The sequence below is a fragment of the Phoxinus phoxinus genome, assembly GCF_949152265.1.
Source record: "Phoxinus phoxinus genome assembly, chromosome: 22".
In the NCBI taxonomy this organism is placed as follows: Eukaryota; Metazoa; Chordata; class Actinopteri; order Cypriniformes; family Leuciscidae; genus Phoxinus; species Phoxinus phoxinus.
In genome coordinates, this window is record NC_136897.1 from 4,316,088 (window position 1) to 4,336,626 (window position 20,539).

At 37.5% G+C, this 20,539-nt stretch overlaps 1 protein-coding gene across 1 annotated transcript; it reads left to right on the forward strand.

The window, feature by feature from the left end:
- Nucleotides 1-5,067: 5,067 nt before the first annotated feature.
- Nucleotides 5,068-17,103, forward strand: pmela (premelanosome protein a). The gene is made up of 12 exons (XM_079598398.1): nucleotides 5,068-5,200; nucleotides 6,740-6,835; nucleotides 8,110-8,256; nucleotides 10,172-10,312; nucleotides 10,618-10,779; nucleotides 11,772-12,092; nucleotides 12,230-12,958; nucleotides 13,063-13,239; nucleotides 14,254-14,356; nucleotides 15,805-16,013; nucleotides 16,112-16,199; nucleotides 16,310-17,103. The coding sequence occupies exons 1-12, from the start codon at nucleotides 5,146-5,148 to the stop codon at nucleotides 16,458-16,460; spliced, it is 2,379 nt and encodes a 792-aa protein (XP_079454524.1). The 5' UTR covers nucleotides 5,068-5,145; the 3' UTR covers nucleotides 16,461-17,103.
- Nucleotides 17,104-20,539: the final 3,436 nt, after the last annotated feature.

Below are 20,539 nucleotides of genomic sequence, written 5' to 3' on the forward strand. Positions count from 1 at the left end.
CTAGAAATGACAAGAGCCTGGATGAAACCTTGTTCATTTATTTCAGTAATTCAAATTAAAAGGTGAAACTAATATATTATATAAACTCATTACATGCAAAGTGAGATATTTCAAGCCTTTATTTGTTATAATTTTGATGATTATGGCTTACAGCTTATGAAAACCCCAAATTCAAAATTAGAATATTGTGAAAAGGTTTTCATAAGCTGTAAGCCATAATCATCACAATTATAACAAATAAAGACTTGAAATATCTCACTTTGCATGTAATGAGTTTATATAATATATTAGTTTCACCTTTTAAGCTAAATTAACTTTTGCACAATTTTTCGAGTTCCACTTGTATACTTTTATCTCATGAATTAGTCTCATTACAAAAAAAAATTCAAAATAATAATGTTAATGTTAGCATAAAGACAATGAAACCATCAGGGGTTAAAGCTACCGTTAAGTTGGCACTTTGGCGTGAGGAGCTCAAATTATGTTGTAACCAACGTCAGTAACTGTATAGCCTTCTGGTGCTCTTCGGTCATTATTGTCTGAAAAATATTTATTTATTTTTTTACTTCATTGGAATGGTACGAAACTTTGTCAAGGTTTTGGCACTTGCTATATGAACACAAAAAAAAAAAATCATGGACATGATTCAAAAAGGTTAAATGGTACTAAAAAACAGTCACTCTTGTGCTCCTGGTCAGAAATAAGCACATTGAAAATGAATAGGAGACGAATTTCATCTAGTGGAAACTTTTGGTACTGCGGCCAAACAAAATCTTACTGAAAGCTCATTTTCTGAGAAATCAAACTCAAATTTGTTTAGATCTATGGCTTTAATTTTATTGCAGTTTTATAGTAAAACGTGTTTTTGAAAATATATATTTCATATAAAAATTAAAAATTTTCATAATAAACGTAAAATTGTTACTTAAGTTAACTTTTTTTTTCACTTCAGCAATAATTTGCCAAGTGTCGTCTTTGAAAAGAGATCAAACTTAAAGGAACACTCCACTTTTTTTGGAAATAGGCTCATTTTCCAACTCCCTAGAGTTAAACTGTTGAGTTTTACTGTTTTCGAATCCATTTAGCCGATCTCCGTAGCCTGGGAAAACCCAGACCACTTCCGGCAAATTTAGATTTGCTCTGCAAGTGGGTCTGGCAAAGAGCCCATTGAAACCCATTTCCAATCCGTCGAAATCGTGGCACCAATCAGAAACGTTGGGGCGGGCTTTACACGATGACGACAGAGCAGAGACGGTGACGCAGATTTTGTACATTACAAAGATGGATGCCGCCGTGGAACATCACTCGTTCGAATCAGCTATCGCGTCTGTTTCAAGCGATTTAAAATTGTCATTTACAAAAACGGCAAAAGTCGCCAGAAGCCATTGCTACATCTTCCTGAAAAACACAAACAGAGAATTGCTGAGAGTCTCAGATGTTTCTCCGTCGCTCTGACTGGTTTTAGATCTATCCAATTGCGCCCAGAGCCATTTGAGCGACGTCCGTTGGTGACGCCCCTGTGGAAATGAATTGTCTATGGAGCTTTGCCAGACCCTAACTCAGTTACAACTGAGAGTGGTCTGGGTTTTCCCAGGCTACGATCTCCAGGTCTGTCGGCAGCACTTTTAGCATAGCTTAGCATAGATCATTGAATCTGATTAGACGGTTAGCATCTCTCTCAAAAAAATGACCAAAGAGTTTCGATATTTTTCCTATTTAAAACTTGACTCTTCTTTAGTTACATCGTGTACGAAGACTGACAGAAAATGAAAAGTTTTCTAGGCCAATATGACTAGGAACTATACTCTCATTCCTGCGTAATAATCAAGGAACTGCTGCCGTACCAGCAGCGCAATGATATTACAAACTTAGCGCCGGTCACGTTGGAAGTTACCGAGCTGGGGACTATTTTCAGGCGCCGCGTAATATCATTGCGCTGCTGGTAAGGCAGCAGTTTCTTGATTATTACGCAGGAATGAGAGTATAGTTCCTAGTCATATTGGCCTAGAAAATCACAACTTTTAATTTTTTGTTGGTCTTAGTACACGATGTAACTACAGAAGAGTCAAGTTTTAATTCGGTACCATAAAATCCCCTAAAAATACAAAATATTCAATAAAAAAATATAAAATATAGTACATTCATTTAATTGAAATTTAAAAAACTCATAATTTTTGACCGCCATGCGAAGAGCACCAGAGGAAAAGCAGTGTTTCTCGGGACCCTCCTAGAATATTTTAGTAGTCTCCCTATTAATAGTATAGTAGAAATGATCAATGATATCTATACATATAGTAGCAGTTAAATGTAATAACTTTGCAGTAGAAATGTAATCAGAAATTCGAATAACTCGATTAAGATTCCTTTGAAAAGACGCCTTTAACATTCCTCAGATTGTTTCACTATAACAGTAATACCAACTGAAGAATGCTAAGAAGGTAAAGACATGAGGAAAGAGAACAATAATGAAAGAGCATCATTGACAGAGCTGTGCGTATACTCTCATCTTGTGACTCCATCATCGCAGCTCTGGGTTATATGAACAGATATGACCCAACAAGCATGATCCGCAGACACGATGCTCCAGGAAGATGATCTTCTTTCTTGTCCTCGTTCATAGAAAATGAATCTTTTATTCTCACAGGATCCATACATGATCACAAGATGAAGAACTGCAGAGAAAGGATGCAAAAAGACACTAACAAATCCGTAATATTTCATTAATGATGTTGACCGTAGAATCTCAATGAAATTAAGGACTATCTATTGTATGTCTATTCATAAATAAATACATATTGTGGTTAGATCTTTTCCCACCTTTTTTGTAATATTTAAACCAACAAAATACAAGGAACAAACAATTACACTATTTAAAAAAATATATATATATATATACATGCGGGTTAGTCGCTTCACTAATACTTGGTTGAAACTACTTTTGCTTTTAAAGGTACACTATGCAAGAATTGTACCTTAATATAACAGCTTCAAAGTCATTTAGATGGGAAACGAACTCGTAGTACGGCGAGTCATCCCTATAGCAAAGCTGGGGGGGGACGCCGTGGGAAAAAGCAAGGGTGTAATCCATCCGCCGGAAACTGAAGCCTCCCCGGGAGCCGCCACTGTAGCAGAACATCCCCTGCTGTTAGCATCCCATTGACTCCCATTCATTTTGGCGTCACTTTGACGGCGATAACTTTACATCTGAGGCGTCCAAAGACTCCATTTGTCCATTATTTATTTCTAAAGAAACACGACAGTGTATAACAGGCTCCATTACTTTGGCCATTACTCCATTTAGTTATGGCACCGTAAGCAGTTTTTGTAAAAATAGGCTAACGATTGCGTCATAACCACTCGACTCTCTGTCGCACAGTCGAGAAATTACCGTATAGACCGGCGGAGAAGCTCGCAGGCAATCGGGGGACGTGGAGCATAAAGTCAAGACAGAACCCCACAGAGAGTGATAAAGTTGCTCCTACTGCTAGCTCATGGACAGCTAATGCTCACGCTCTCCGTCTCTGAGATTCGGAAGGGAATGATTCAGATTTCTCTCGGCACAGCGACTAGAAGACTGACAGCTGTCAGACAGGCTCACGTCACATCTACGTCGTCAAGCTCAGTTTGAGTCTGCGCAGTTCGCCTGGCGATCAGGAAGTGAGTGCTTCTAATGGGCTTCACTTTTCTACGTTGAAATCTATAGGGTTGCTGTGTCCAGTTTATATACTGTCTATGGGAAAAACCAGCAATGCAAGTTTGAGAGGTGGCGCCCCCGACAAAACTCGCGAGAATCACGACTTGCTTTACGGCAATTGAAGCATTAGAAAATAATGCACATCCTTTTCTCATAACTCAACAGCCTGGAGTCAATTATTCTGCATATACTACGGTGACCTCACCTGAAGACATTGTTCAGACGATGTATTTAAAGACATTTTCCGTACATAATAAAACATAGTTTTGTGGCAAAAACATTTTCTATAATGCAGTTATAAGAGAGAGAGAGAGAGAGAGAGATTAAGTCTGTGTGTCTCTCAACAGTGTTCGGCAGCAGCTTCTCTAATATCGAAACTGTAAGTTTACCTGCTTCAAGAAAAGCAACGTTATTACCTCGCTAGTGAGAAATGTCATGTAGCTTTTAAGTTAAACTATTTTACTGATTAAAATGATCAGAGAAGAGTGTATCCGTACTGAATGTGTGTGCGTCTGAGCGGGACTTGCGCTTTCCGTACATAATAAAACGTAATTTTGTGGCAAAAAACATGGAATTAATTTGTCGTTTTTTTTATCCTGTTGTTTACTACATGTGTTTGCTCAGTCAGTGTCTCTGTGGGTTTTGGTTCTTTTGCTGTGGTCGGCTTTAAGGACCTTTGAAATCATTTTGTGAAGTGATATCGAAGTCGCTTCGGATGCAGTCACGACCAGGAACTACTTTAGCCGTGCGTTTCCCTGAAAATAATTTCACACCTTAGAACGTCCGTCAACCAATCATATTCAAGCATTCAACAGTGCCGTAATAAAAAAATAATTACTTCAGTAGAAGTTTGGATGCGATCGGTGACATCCCTCGTTATAAAAGGGCATGAACACTTGTGCAACCAGGTACTATTAGGTTTTTCTTTCCTTAAAACCTTTTGTTACTTGAATATTACATTAAAAGTGGAAAAGATCTGACATGATTTTACTTGATACATTTTTTTACATCTCAAAAAGGCCAGATTTTAACATGTATTGATTTGTTATACCCTCTGCATGCTAATATTTACAGTGAATACAGGTCAAGTGGGACACCCAAGCTTAAGCATCTTTAATATCATGTTTTTTTTCTTCCGTTTCATAAAATTTGCAATATCCAGAGGAACAGAGCCTTCATGGGAATCATCTCCCGGCTGAATATAACATTTTTCTTCATCAATTGTATGAAGAGACTTGTTACAAAACTAATTGTAATGATTTATTTGCAAAATATTCCTTGGCCACATTCTTCTCGCTTGAGGGTGTGGGCGGAGCCTGTTATTCACACGTCTGTGATGTCACACACGTTGGGGTGCTGGAGTTGAAGAATGTGCCGGACTCCTCATGGGTCTCTGGAGTATAAAGCTGGATCTGTGACTGGTGTTGTAGTCATCACTGCATACAGCGATCATGTGGACGCCTCTCATCTTTCTCATTCTGGCCTTCTCCTCAGGAGCACTTTCCCGTGAGTATTTCTCTTCTTTATACACTGAATACACGTCATGAGATGGAAAATGTAATAAAAAAATTGAAAGTATGACATTAAAGGGATAGTTCACCCAAAAAAATTTTTTTTTTTCATAATTTACTCACCCCTCAAGTTGTATCAAACCTGTATAAGTTTCTTGCTTCTGATGAACACAAAATAATATATTTTAAAGTATGTTGGTATCCCGACAATTCACGGTAGCCATTGACTTCAATAGTAGGGGGAAAATATACTACCGAGGTCAATGTCTACCGTCAACTGTTTGATTACCAACATTCTTTAAAATATCATCTTTTGTGTTCAACAGAAGAAAGAAACTCATACCGGTTTGATACAACTTGAGAGTGAGTAAAAAATGACAGAATTTTAATTTTTGGGTGAACTACCCCTTTAAGAAAAATCACTCATTTAAGAGTTCAGTCTATTTTTTCTTCTAGAATATTTGTGTTACACCCTCAACTGGAAATTGGTTGCAATATTTACATTTATTACAATTTGTATTTCAATCAATTGCCACAAGGCCTTTGATCACAGTCTGACACTGAGCGATGGATGGAGAAAAGCAAATGATCAATCTTAAAAACTTTAAACATCAGACCTGCATGTAACCTTTTACTAATGAACAATTATTGCAACTCTTGCTGTTTCTTTGTAACTGTTTCTTTATAAACTTTTTTTTTTCAGTGTAAGCCTACTTGAATGACCAATATGGCCAATGTTTTAAAGAGGCGTGTTGCGAGGCTCACTTTTAGAGCGATAATTGACCATTCTTTGGTTGTATTACCCATAGTGTTTGAGTCCAGCACCAGGCCAAGGCTTCGATCTCCTAAAAATGATTTGGATAAAAACATCTGCCAAATGAATAAAATGTCAAGGCAAGAAATGTGCATATGATTGCTCACACGTTCAGATAAACGTCCAGACACACCGTGCGGTCGGTGAGACGTCAGAGCTCTGCGGGATGTGTTCCAGCCGTGGGGATTACACCGGTACCCTCAGCTGAAAGTCACATGAAAAGGATTGCATGGGATTGTAGAGGTCGTGTGACTCGCTTTGCCAACCCTCACATTCTCGTGCTTTTTCCTCCCAGACCTTTTCACTTCAGTCGGTTTGAACTTAAGCCAACCTTAAGCAACTCAAATACCTTATTTACTTAGTTTAGCTTATGTATTAACGTATTAAAGAAAAATAAAATTCTGAAAAATCCATCTATATTTACCTAATGCATCATTTTAGTGTTTGTAGGGCTGCATATAAAGTTGAAGTATAAGGGAATTAAATTAAGATGAATGTGCACTTCGCACATGGAATGATCTTTTAATAACTGGGCCTGTTAGGAGAGTGAAAAATCACTAAATCTAGAGTTGCCCTATTTTTGATTTGAGGTTGATTTGATTTGATTCAGGTTTGGATTTGAACAAATAAATTATCTTTATATTACTCATTTGAAAACTTATTTTAATGCTTTTTCACAAATGAAACAATCTTCACTATTTCTTTCCATCATTCTTCTAGAATCCAGAACTCGCTTTGCACATTATCGTTCATGGAATTCAAAAATGTATCCGGTCTGGAGGGATGGAGATCCCAGATACAGAGATTGTTGGAAAGGTATTTGAGCACACACAGACACACACACACACACACACACACACACACACACACACACTGCCCCTATCCCTAAACCTGCCCATCACAGGAAACATTCTGCATTTTTAAATTTTTAATAAAACATTGTTTTTTATGTTTTTTTAAGCTATTTGAATTATGATGACTCATGAAATGTCCTCATAAACCACGTTTAAGTTGTAATACACATTTCATATACAAATTTGTGTCCTCATAAATCACATAAACAAGCACACACACACACACAACTTAATTCACCCTTCATTTCGGTTTATTGTTCAGTGATTTGCACGCATTATGAAAGTGTTAAAGCATAAGCAGTGGTGAACAGAAACAAAGTATTTTTTCTTTGTTAGCCTCATACATTTTTTAAGTAGCCTATCTGGACTTGATCTGAGTATTTTTCATTTTGGACAAACTTTTCCTTCACTACATTCCAATAATATCGTACTTTTTACTCAAGATTTCATAAAACCATGTTGTTCCTCGTTATTTTGAACTGATGAAATCGTCGCCCGCTCAGAGACGTGATTGTGGTATCCGTGAACAAGCGGATTCTTTTTAATGAACTTGAATCAGTCAGAGAACGATTCATTCGTGAATTGAGCGATTCGAATTGGTGACTCAATTCATAAGCTTGCGATTCGATACTGATCTTTGATTCAATATCGATTCATTTGGCTAAATATCAGGTACATTATAAATAGTAAAATATAATAAATATGCAATAATAGTAGGCTATTAGTCTTTCTGTCTTTCCTCAGTTGAAACTCTCACTGAGCGACTACATGAGACATGACACATTTCAGCATGCATCTTTCAACATACCTTCTGATGTTCATTCATGTTCATTTGGTGCTAGAGGAACACAGATCGGTTCATTTGTTCAAATTAATTCAACTCAAATGAATGCCCATGCATCTTCCCGCTGTCGTAGCAGTTTCAAATTATATAAGACTAGTGTGTTTGCATAGCGTTCTTAAAATGTTAACACATTTAGCCTTATAAAGGTTTGTTTTTATATTTATATTTGTCAACACACATTTAGTTTTTCTTGAATTCTGGGTGTTTTCAAATGTCAATGGGGAAAAATTATTATTTTCACACATGTTTGCATATGAATAGAGTAGGATATGCTACAAGTGGAAATTATTCATTGCTATTATTTACTCTCTTAGGTTTTTTGGAAGAAGAAATGCTATACCCGCCACCTTTCTTTTAAAATGTGTCTGCAAAAACCTTCTTTTTTTTGTCAGGCGGAGAGGTGACATTTAAAGTCAGAAGTGATTCTCCAACACTGACAGGAGCCAAAGCCACTTTCAACATTGATGTTGGTTTTCCTCAGAACCAGACAACACTTCCTGATGGACAGGTGGTGTGGGCGAGAAACTGCACCATTAATGGTAAGAACACTGTAAAAAAAAATATTGTTAGTTTAACTTAAAGGGCACCTATTATGACATTTAAAATGTTCCTAATGTTGTTTAGGGAGTCCCCAACAACAGTTTTACATGCATGCAATGACAAAAAACACTTTTGTTTTCGTATAATATGCATTTATTTTTACCTGATTTGCTCACCGACTCCCAAATGAATCGTTCAACGACTCGTTTTTCAAACCCCTCCTTTGCGCGACGCTAATCTGCGTTGATTGGTCAGATGACCCAGCAGTGTTTACAGAGATAATACTTATGGTTTAACACGGAGTACAATTATGCTTTTATCAATTAAATCGTGTTATAATAATGATTATTGTCCACTGCTTTGTAGTTTGTAGTAAAAAAATAAAAATAAGATAAAGAATTTAATGTTATGTTAGCGAGCATATCCCAGAGTTCATATTGTAAAAGCACAATCAGTCTTTGTTTGCGTTAGCCCGATGCATAAACACAACGTTTTTACAAAAATAAAAAAATAAAATGTAGTTACGTTACTACGAGGTATTACTCTATTCTTTAAGACAACTCCGAAAACAACGACAAACACTTCACATATATCAATACAATTGTCATTGAAGACCTAGAAGCTAAACGGTGCTTACACAACAAACAAAATAATTATTAAGCATGCTACATAAAACATAAAAGCAACAATTATTAATAACACTTACAGGTTGTAATACGGAGGAGGAAGCTGATGCAAAAATAGACTTGGAACTGAACCTTCCTTCAATATCAGCCAGCTCGCGAATCCAAGTTTGATTGCATTTAAGTTGATAAAGCAATCGTCTTCAAAACGGCGCGAACAAAGCACAAGGCTCGGACTATACTTCTGTGGTATATTTATATGAATTGTAGCCACTTAGTCTTCAAATGCTCTTCCTTGGGCAGATGAAAAAAGTTGGCTTTTGAGTCGCACTTCAGAACACAGCGTCTCGTCGCCCTGATGTTTTCCCTGGCCTTGGAGCGCAATAAGTGGGCGTATCGTATTCAAATAACTCGACAAGTTGACGTCATCTAGTCAGAGAAAAAGCTTCGGTCTTCTAACGATTCATAAAAATGACTCAGAGTCGACTCTTACTTTTGAAAGACAATAACTTTATATACGGTGCACTTTCATATTTCAAACTTTGCAGGATGTTTTTGTTCACTTAGATCTATGTTACACACTACATGAAAGGTAAATTTCAAAATTCCATAATAGGTGCCCTTTAAAAAAGTAAGTTACCTGGTTGCTTTAATGATCTACACTTAACATTTTTGAGTTCATTGAAATAAAAAAAATGAGTTAATTCAATGAAGGAGATTGGTTTACCAAATAGAAACTCAAATTATTATGTTGATTAAGTTGATTTGACAAAAGATAAAAAGTTGTGATAACAAATCATGAAAATAATTTGTATGTATGTCCCAGTTATTACTAGTAAAGTACTAATAATAATAAACTATACTCACTATAGAGTTAGGATCAGGTCAAGGTTTAGGGTTGCATGTAATTATGCACAATTTATACTAATTACTATAGTAGCAACATGTGTAACAAGTATGCTTTAAAATAAAGTTTTACCAAAAATTCTTATTGCAATATTTACAATTCCTATAGTTGTCAAATTAGTTATCCAAGCTTCCTTAATACAATACATTAACACTATGTAATATTTTAGTCTTGCACTGCCACAGATACAAATTTTGTAAACCAATTTTAAGTTTTTATGTTTTATGTAAAGAAAAATATGTATGTTTTATGTCAACAGCACTTGTTATTGCCTGTAAATAAAGCAGAAGAAAGTGTGATTCTTAATTCTAGTTTGTTAGGAATATATTGTGAATTTATATATTTATATATCTCAACCTAAAATGAATTTAATGTGTGTTTTAGGAACATCATATACTATGGGCCAGACTGTATACCCTGAGTCCAACATGCCTCAACAATGGACAGGTGTCTTTCCTGACAGGACACCCTTCAATAAGACCTCTAACAAAAAGCCCCGCTTCATCTATGTGTGGAAGATGTTGGGTAAGAGCACGTCTAAACCTGTAGTCTTATTCTAGTCTCAAATATACAAAAATAGTGGAGAGATGGATTAACGTATCCAAATAAGATCCGTCCTGGATCAACAACTTATGAAGACTTGAAGGATTAGTTCACCCAATAATAATTTGATAATGTTCATTTTTTTTGGTGAACTATCCCTTTAAGCCTTAGAATTATGGACTAGTACAACTTTATATCTGTCATTTAATTTAAAATAATTTCTCTTTGACTCTCTGTAGCTTGGTTGTTTGATTATTGGCGGATTTTTCATTGTTTCTCTTTTTCAGGAAAATATTGGCAGGTGGCTGATGGTCCCTCCTCTCTGCTGACCATTGAAACAGACAATGTGCCTCTTGGTTCTTATTCAATGGAAGTGGTCATTTATCACTGCCGTGGCAAAGACAGGTTCATTCCCCTTGGTTATGCATCTACCCAGTTCTCCATCACTGGTGAGTAGTTTGAAAACTGCACATTTATCTACACTTAATTGACCGTTCGCAAAGACCCGCCCCCCTTAGTTACTGTCGCTATGTCCGACAAGCTACGCCGCTCTCACACACACCATGTTCTCACGCAGTGAAAAATACATTGCGGAGCAGAGAGACACTGACAGACAGGACAGACCAGCTTACTTTTCGGTTACTTTTGATATTAAACAAAGTCTCACCTTTCAAATTTGGTCATTTTTTAAAAGAAATTTAAACAATAAATAGCGTTTTGTGGTTCTTTATTGTGTCGGACAGATCGCTGTAGAGCATCAGTTAAAGCTGCTCGTGAACCGATCATCTCTTCCTTCTAGTTCATTTATAGCATCAAATAAACATGAATGAACATCAGAAGGAATGTTGTTTTAACCGCGGAAAGACGTCAGTACACTCCGCTTCTCAAGTTCAAATCCTCTCATGTTAATCTACTAACTCTCCTGACTGCTTTGTCAGACAAAATGGCGGATGGCGAAGTATGATTGGTCAGATCACCTGTCAATCAAACTCCCTGCGAAGGGTCAATTAAAAATAATGATTCCAAAAGGGACTTTTTGAAGCGATGCCATAGAAGAACCATTTTTGGTTCCCCAAAGAACCTTTCAGTGAATGGCTCCTGTAGGAACCATTTTTTTCTTGGTGTGAAGAACATTTAAATAATCTAAATAACTTTTTCCATATTAAGAACTTTTTGTGGAATGGAAAGATTCCATGAAGTTTCTTCATTGCACCATAGATGCCACTAAAGAGCTTTTATTTTTAAGAATGTAGGGATCCTCTTATCATCTGTGTACTTAAAAAAAAAAAAAGCCTAAGTTTGTTCACCTGACACCGTAGTAAGTTAAGGGAATTTGTGGTGTTAATCCACTGCATAGGACTGAACTGTAGAGTAAACCAATGTTGTCATTCACTGAGCATATTCCTGCAAGCCCCTAATAACATGTCCTCTTCCATTCTAGACCAGATTCCTTTCGCAGTGACATTATCTCAGGTTGGTGACATCAACCAGGGTGACCAAAGCTTTATCCAGAACAGAGCCGTGTCCTTTAGCATTAATGTGCATGACCCGAGCCAGTATCTCAGTGGATCAGACGTCAGCTTCAACTGGGATTTCGGTGACAATAGTGGAACTCTAATCTCTCGAGAAACCACCATTACCCACACATACCTCTCAACTGGTTCCTTCAGGCCACAGGTGGTTTTGATGGCAGCGATCTCAAACGGCTGTCAGATCAATCCAACTCCAGCGGCCACCGTTGTTCCTCCTGCTCCCGTCACAGGTACAATTTCATATTCAAAACGTTCAAATATTTAATGTCATTTCAAGAACAGCTCTTAATCCGAAAAGTGTTTTGAAGAGATATTAGAATGACATTCCCAAAGTATTCACCGGCTAGTGCCTTTTCCTTTTTGCCAGATGATGCAACGGCAGTGGAAACCATTGTGCTGACCGTTTCTCCTCAGCCCGCTGATGTCATGCCAGAGGCAGCTGATGTCGTCACTGTAGCAACCAATGATCTGGCAGTAGCAGATGATGCCGTCACTGTGGCAGCCAATGATCTGGCAGTGGCAGCTGATGTCATCACTGTGGAAGCCAATGATTTGGCAGTAGCCGCTGATGTCATCACTGTAGCAGCCAATGATTTGGCAGTAGCCGCTGATGTCATCACTGTAGCAGCCAATGATTTGCCAGTAGCCGCTGATGTCATCACTGTAGCAGCCAATGATTTGCCAGTAGCAGCTGATGTCATCACCGTGGCAGCCAATGATTTGGCTGTAGCAGATGATGTCATCACCGTGACAGCCAATGATTTGGCAGTAGCAGATGATGTCATCACCGTGGCAGCCAATGATGTGCCAGTAGCAGATGATGCCATCACCGTGGCAGCCAATGATGTGCCAGTAGCAGCAACTGATACAGCAGCTGACTTGGATAATGTTGCTCAGGAGGTCGCTGAAGACACAGCTGTAGCGACTGAACTCCCTGTGGCTGACATAAATCTGGCAGCGACGGTTCTCCCAGAAACCCCTGCTGATGTAGATGACACAGTGGCACCGACGGGAGATGCAACAGTCATCGTCACTCCTGAGGCAGTGGCCGTTGAAGTCGTGGCATCCGTCATACCTGCAACCGAAGCCATCACTGGTGAGAAACTTCAAATAGATGATGACCATAACTTGATAAAGAAGTCCTTAACCAATTCATTGCATTGTATATCTAAACTATTTCCATTGGTGCTTTACTTGCAGGTGTGACTAGCATACCTGAGGCAGCAGTGAGTGAAGCAGAAGCTGAACCGGTGGCAGGGACTGAAGAAACACAGGCGGCTCTAGTCATTGCCAAGCGGCAAGCACCGGAAATGCCAGCAGAAACAAACTGTGTGATTTATCGTTATGGCTCCTTCTCTACAACTCTTACAGTTATTCGTGAGTACTTTCTTTTTTAGCACTAAACAATGCTATTACACTTGAATTCATATTTTGGGCATCATTGTTCCCAGAGAGGAAACGTGCTAAAAAAAAAAGACTTAATTTTTATATTCCTTCAGCATTACTGGCCTGGCTTAACTGTCAAAAGTGCTTCACCCATAACCTCATCTAATGACCACAAAAATTGTGTGGCAGTATCAAGACCATGTTAGCACACTAACTACTAATGTATCTCTTACTGAAGATAAAAGATAAGAGACATGCAAAATGTGCAGAGAGGTGTGTGTACGCCATGACTGTATTAAGAACAGAACAGACGTTCACATGTATTATGATGAAACCTTTCATTGACTGACAAAAACAAGCACACAGATCACTTCCAGGTTATACTTTATCTTAAGGCCATTTAGGTGGTTACATTGTACTTACTCAAAATAAGTACTTAGTAATAACAATTAATTCAATTCAGTTTCAATTTACGTTTATTTGTATAGCGCTTTTCACAATACATAATTTCAAAGCAGCTTTACAGAAAGTCGATGGATATATATTACAATTTAGAGTGTTCTGTTATCAGAGGTAACGGTCTAAGTTAAGTGTTTCAATAATGTAAATATACAAAGTCACAGTTAGCTAAAAAAAATATATTAATTTAAACAATGTTATAATGTAATGCAGATATTATGAGCTCTTTGAAGTAATGAATACTTGTTTGTTAACAAATAATTATGACATTTAGAAATTAACTTCATCTACTTACTATAGAGTTACTGTTAGGGATTGGTTTTGGATTAGTTACTTGTAATTATGCACAATTTACTGTTATTTCTATAGTAAGTAATTACATGTAGTAACTTGTAATACGTCACCTTAAAATAAAGTGTTACCCACTTCTACCTCAACTTTAGTGTCTAGACTTGTGTAAATGTAAATCAAACTGTGTAAAAGCACAAAAACAGCCTGTCTACAAATGTGTTTAATGTTCTCCACATGTATGTTTTCCCCCTTCAGAGGGAATAGAGAGTGTTGAGATTGTGGAGGTGAATAATGTGGTGGTCATGGCCACAGAGCTGGAGCAAAATGCTGTGGACCTTACAGTCACATGTCAGGGAAGGTAAATATTCACTCACTGTCATTTATTTCACAGACTGTATATCGGCTTTACTGTTCAGAGCTGTTTTATAATATTCTTAAAGGGTTAGTTCACCCAAAAAAAGAAAATTGTGTCATTCATTTCTCACCCTCATGTCATTCCAAACCCATAAGACCTTCGGTCTCCGGAACACGAATTAAGATCTTTTTTGAGGAAACCGAGAGGTTTCTGACCCCACATAGGCAGCAACGTCATTGCAACTTTCAAGGGCCAGAAAGGTAGTAAAGACACCGTTAAAATAGTCCATGTGACTACAGTGGTTCAACCTTAATGTTATGAAGCGACGAGAATACTTCTTGTTGTAAACACCAGCTATACCAGCACACACCAGCTATACCAGCACACACCAGCTATACCAGCACACACCAGCTATACCAGCACACACCAGCTATACCAGCACACACCAGCTATACCAGCACACACCAGCTATACCAGCACACACCAGCTATACCAGCACACACCAGCTATACCAGCACACACCAGCTATACCAGCACACACCAGCTATAGGTGGAGACCTATAGGTAGAGCCAATTCATTGGATGCAGATTATTAGAAGGGCCAATGGTGGGAATTTGTCCAAGACACCAGGGTTAGCGAGAGCCATCTTTTCAGCGTCTCGATCCACTTGTTTGGTGCACCAGGGTTCAAATAACAGCGTTCACACTTATTCAAATGAACCGCTTTAACAGAGCAATCACACCAGAGTTAGTTTTAATCCAACCAAACATGCCAAGTGTGAACACACCCTATCACCTCTTCCAGCAGAAACCTAGTTTTCCCAGGAGTCTCCCATCCAGGTACTGACTAGACTCTACTCTGCTTATGCCGAGTTTACACTGCACGATTTTAGTACAAACATTTGCTTGGGCTGCAGGGTGATATGGCTGTGGCTATGGTGATCTCCGAGTGAAAGGTCTTCTGGAACAAGAAAAAAAATGTAGGGTGGAACTTGATTTTGTCTGTGAGGAACTGATTAGATATTTGTGGTTTGCTATTGGTGGATCTCATGTGAGTGACAGGTTGCCCCGCCCTCACGCCAGTGTAAACATCATCAGAGAAGAGAGGGAGGAGAAGTTGTTTTGATTAAAGATTACGAGGGCACATTAATAATTATAATACAATTATATTCATAGAATAATGTAATACTCATAAAAAAATATAAAAAAATTGGGATTTCATGATGACTTATGATGACAGTGGTCGAACATGAAATATAATTGTTGTACTTTATTGTTCAGCCTTAGCTGAAAATTGGTCTTGCCATACAATCACAAAACAATTAACGATACACAATATCCACCCAATACATCTAACCATACACAGCATCCACAATATCAAAGCTTAATGTTCACATTCCCTACCACTTATTCAAGTGAAGGAAGTTCATCTAGTTATATTTGCTCTTCAGCCTGCCTAGTCAAGTGTGCACCGTGGTGTCTGACGCCGACTGCACGAGTCCGGTCCAGAGCCTGCAGTGTAATGACGTGACCCCAACCCCTGAGTGTCAGATAGTGCTGCGGCAGTTCTTCAACAACTCGGGCACCTTCTGCATCAATGTGTCTCTGACCAATGACGTCAGCTTGGCTGTAACCAGTGCCATGCTCAGCGTGGCTATAGGCAAGTGGCATTTAAATTCAAAGCATCTCTACAATAATAAACTTTCCTTTTCCTGAACCTGCCCTAGAACCTCACAGCTTCTCTTGTTTAAACCGTAGACACAAATTCACCAAGGAATACGGCAGGGGCAATACTGGGAGTCCTGGTTTTTATTTGTGCTGTGGGGGCCATTGCTTTTACTTACAGGTAAGACACCAATACACATTTCATCAAAATCAAATATGTTATTGTAAGCTGCCTAGTTGAAATGAAATCATGCTAGATGACAGTAACCCTTCAAGTGTGTTTATATGCAGGCGGTTTAAGGAGTACCATCCACTGAGAGAAGACGATACCAGTAGCAGTTTCAGTTCTGGAAGAAGCTCAGTGTCTTTAATGCTGTGGAGTCTTCTGAGCCGGAGACCCACTGCAGAGAGCCGTCCACTCCTGCTGGGACGAGTGGTGTGAAGGACAGCTAGAAGCATATTACAGGCGAAACTCGAAAAATGAGAATATCGTGCAAAAGTTCACTTATTTCAGTATTATATTATATAGACTCATGCAAAGTGAGATATTTCAAGCCTTTATTTGTTATCATTTTATGATTATCTTACAGCTTATTAAAACCCCAAATTCAAAATTAGAATATTGTGAAAAGGTTTTCATAAGCTGTAAGCCATAATCATCAAAATTATAACAAATAAAGACTTGACATATCTCACTTTGCATGTAATGAGTCTATATAATATATTAGTTTCACCTTTTAAGTTGAATTTTGCACAATATTCAAATTTTTCAAGTTTCACCTGTACATAATCTGTACAATCTCTCAACAAGAGAATTAAATATAAACAGTGAGGACCTCATTGTACTGTAATAACAAAAAATGTAATATGTAAGATTGTCACTGAATAATATGTCGTCATAAAAAACAGTTGCAGATATTTCCTGTCAATGGCTTCCCTTGGGCTGCAATAATCGGACTTATTTCCCGCCGGTATTTGTTACAACCCCAGCTGTCAATCAAGAGTTTGTAGCACTCACTAAAAAAGCAGAGCAAAAGGCAATGCAAAGTGGTTCAAAACCAATAGTGTACTTGCATTATTTACAGAAAATAAATAAATAAATAAATACATATATATATATATATATATAGGTAAGTATTAACATATGGAGGGGTGGGATGGATGTGGGTGGCGACTAAATAAAAAAAATAATACCAATACAACTACATTGACAAGCAAGAAGAGAAAAAAAACTAAATTAAAAGAAAGTCTTCAGACACCCTAACTAATCTACGCTCTCTACAAAACCAAAGTGTACTCACCCTTAACCTAACAGTGATGTTGATAACAGGGCTTTCATTATTATAGGGAATGTGAAGGTAATCATTCTATAAGTAACCCAGGTAAAGGAATTTGTCTTGTTTAAAATAATCAGAGAATAGTCAGGTTATTACAGACCATGAACACATTGACAGCTGTTCTTCAAATAATGTAAATGTAAATGTTTCAAGAAAACCTTTGCTCATGTTCAGCATTTATACAACATTAAGAATTTTTATTAAGTAAATTGATATTAACATTTAACTATTAAGTAAAAAAAAATACCCAATTACCTCTGTAGAACTAGCATGCCATTATTATAATACTCGTATTCCACTGTAAATGATTTATTAATATCATTTGCATTTTCGACATACCATGTGTTGTTTGATATCGGCCCAAGAGGTCTGATGTTTTATTTATAATGGATAATGGCCACACTAATGACTTCTCACCCCTAAATAAAAATGTCCTGTCACTTATGTGAGGTTATTTCTTGCTTGCTGGTCTTAGTTTGTGTGTACATGACTTGGGTTGGTGTTCATCTGCCCTGTGCTCTTCTCTTGCCTCTTGTGTTTGGTGTGGGCACATAACCTCGGTCATGCCGGTTTGTTATGTTGTTAATGTGGGTCATGTGCTCATCTGTCTTGCTTGTCCCTTTGTTACCTTTCTTAACTGTTATTAGTATATAATCTGCCACATTTACTATCTAGCGAAACTATCCTGCTTGTTGTGATCGCAGTGACAGAAACGTGTAGTGTGAAGCTAACAAACAGTATATTTACAGTGTATGGCATAAAACGTGTTAAATATGTTATATCTGCAGTTTTACAGTGACGGATGAGGAAATATGTTCTGCACTGTTTTCTTCAGTTTGTCTTTGGTCTTTAACTCTCTCAATTTGTCTTTTGTCTGACTTTTTGTCAAAAAAGGTTTATTGGGGACTGAATTGGTTTGATATGAAAAGAAAAAGGAATCAAAAACTCCCCTTTATATGATCACAAAATAAACCTCAGCGGTTGGCATAACTTTGCACATGCATTTAATAACAGTCACTCATGCCTTGATTTCAATATTGTCTGTTCTACTTTTCAGGAAGGCCTTAAAGTCTTGTTAATGTTTTAATATATTGTAGACATATTTAATTTGATTGTTAATCTCTTTTGATTCCCTAGTTTTCCAATAAACAAAACATCATCACTGGATATAAACAGTACATTCAATTGTATATTTTTTTAAAGTATACATTTTCTGTACATGAATATATTAAATGTTTTGCCGTTTCAAGGTTTCTAATGGCCATGTGCCCACTATATGTCGACTATAAAAGAGCCGCTCTACCTTACACACAACACAGTCAATATCCAGACATTACATACAGATCTCAATCATCAAAATTCCTTCAAGCCAAAGAATCATGACTCCTCAAACCAAGAAGTCAGGTAAAGCATTACTATCATAATTCAGAACTAACCCGGAAATAAATCTCAGAATGATTCTAATGCAGACTGTTTTACACATTACAAGCATTTTAAACTAAAATTAAAATGTAAAAATAAAATCTAATTCAAAATATTATACTATATCAATTATACTAAAATAATGCTGCTCTGAACATAGTTGGCTTTAACTGCAATAAGTCTAAATAATAAACGGTTTCAAAGGTGCAAATGATGCCATTGTCACACTTATTCAAAATATATAATATAAAAATGTCACACCTCAACTTAACTCGAGTTTTATCTAGACTATTATTAGTTTGTAAGATGTTTAGTTCAAAATGCTACCTTTGTCTTTAAAAAGGTCAGATTTTTATAATCCTTTTGCCGAAACTGATTTAAAGTGGAATACAGAAACGTATTCATAACCAGAAGCATTCATTCAAATCAGAAATATTTCTCAATGCTCATCGCAAGTAGGAGAACTCCGGCGCAAAATGAACCTTTGTTCAAGTTCAAGTCTTTATTTTTGCCAGAACGACACAAATCGCCTGGAATTCATTTTGATGATTTGGCTCACACAAGACAATACAAGACACTGGACAAGAATAACAGCACATCATCAGGCATGACATGTACAATAAAAAAAGAAAATCTTAGATAAAAAAACAGATACTTGGGTTGCTACCAATGAATATATATAATAAATAAACAAATCAAAACAAAGTGCTTGTTCATTTAGTGACCCTGAGGAGAAGGACATAGCTGTGTAAGCAGAGCAGTTAAGGATTATTGGTGTGAATTGATGGCCCTCACAGCCTGCGGGTAAGTGCTATTTAAAAACCGGGTTGTTCTGGATCTGATACTTCCTAACCTTCTACCTGATGGTAAAGGGGAGAAAAGGGAATTAGCAGGATGTGATGTATCTTTGAGAATTTTTAGACCAGTTTTGAGTAGACGCAGATCTTAGGGAGGTCCAGCCCAATTATTCTCGACGCTGTCCTACCTATTCAAGTGAAGACTTATCATCCGCTGAGCAGTTCCCCCACCATACAGTGATGGAGAAAGTAAGAGTGCTCTCTATCACAGCCCTGTAGAAGTGGAGCATTCCAGTCTTGGACACTTTACATTTCTTGAGTTGTCTTAAAAAGTTGAGCTTTTTTAACAATCTGGCTGATGTTGATGTTCCATTTAAGACTGGAGGATATAATGGTCCCAAGGAACCTGAAACTTTCCACCCAATCTACAATTTCTTCCTTAATGGCCAAGGGCTGGAGCAACTTACTATTTTTGCTCCTAAAATCGACAACCATCTCCTTGGTTTTGGAGATGTTGAGGGACAAGTTGTTAACCGAACACCACTCAGCAAGCAAAGACTGGCTGAGTCTTTGCTGGCTGAAATTTGGTCTAATTACACATTGTTACCTAGTCAACCGTTATCTGAGATTTGTTTTCATGATTATCGAATGTAAATAGTTTTATCTCTAAAAACAGTTTAACCTATAACGCTAGTATAACGCTAGTATATGGGGCATAGAGTAATGACAAATAAAAATCGCTTGTTAATACCACTAACAAGGCTCAAAATAGCCCCACACTAACACGGCAGCATAATGAGGGTCCCTACCTTCAAACCGAAGCATTGAGGACTTTGACAGTGTCCAGACAGTTTAATAAGAAGATATTTTATACACACAGTCAACTTCGCGAATACAGGCAGAAGCCATCTTTGAAAAACAGTCTCTATCAGTCGATTTAGGAACGTCGATCCAAGTGCGCTGGA

What these genes read in the sequence shown, in the direction of transcription:
- pmela (XM_079598398.1), top strand. Translation starts at nt 5,146, where the DNA reads ATGTGGACGCCTCTCATCTTTCTCATTCTGGCCTTCTCCTCAGGAGCA. An exon ending in TACAACTCTTACAGTTATTC is followed by an intron (nt 13,240 to 14,253) that starts GTGAGTACTTTC and finishes TTCCCCCTTCAG; the next exon opens with AGGGAATAGAGAGTGTTGAG. An exon ending in GCCATTGCTTTTACTTACAG is followed by an intron (nt 16,200 to 16,309) that starts GTAAGACACCAA and finishes GTTTATATGCAG; the next exon opens with GCGGTTTAAGGAGTACCATC.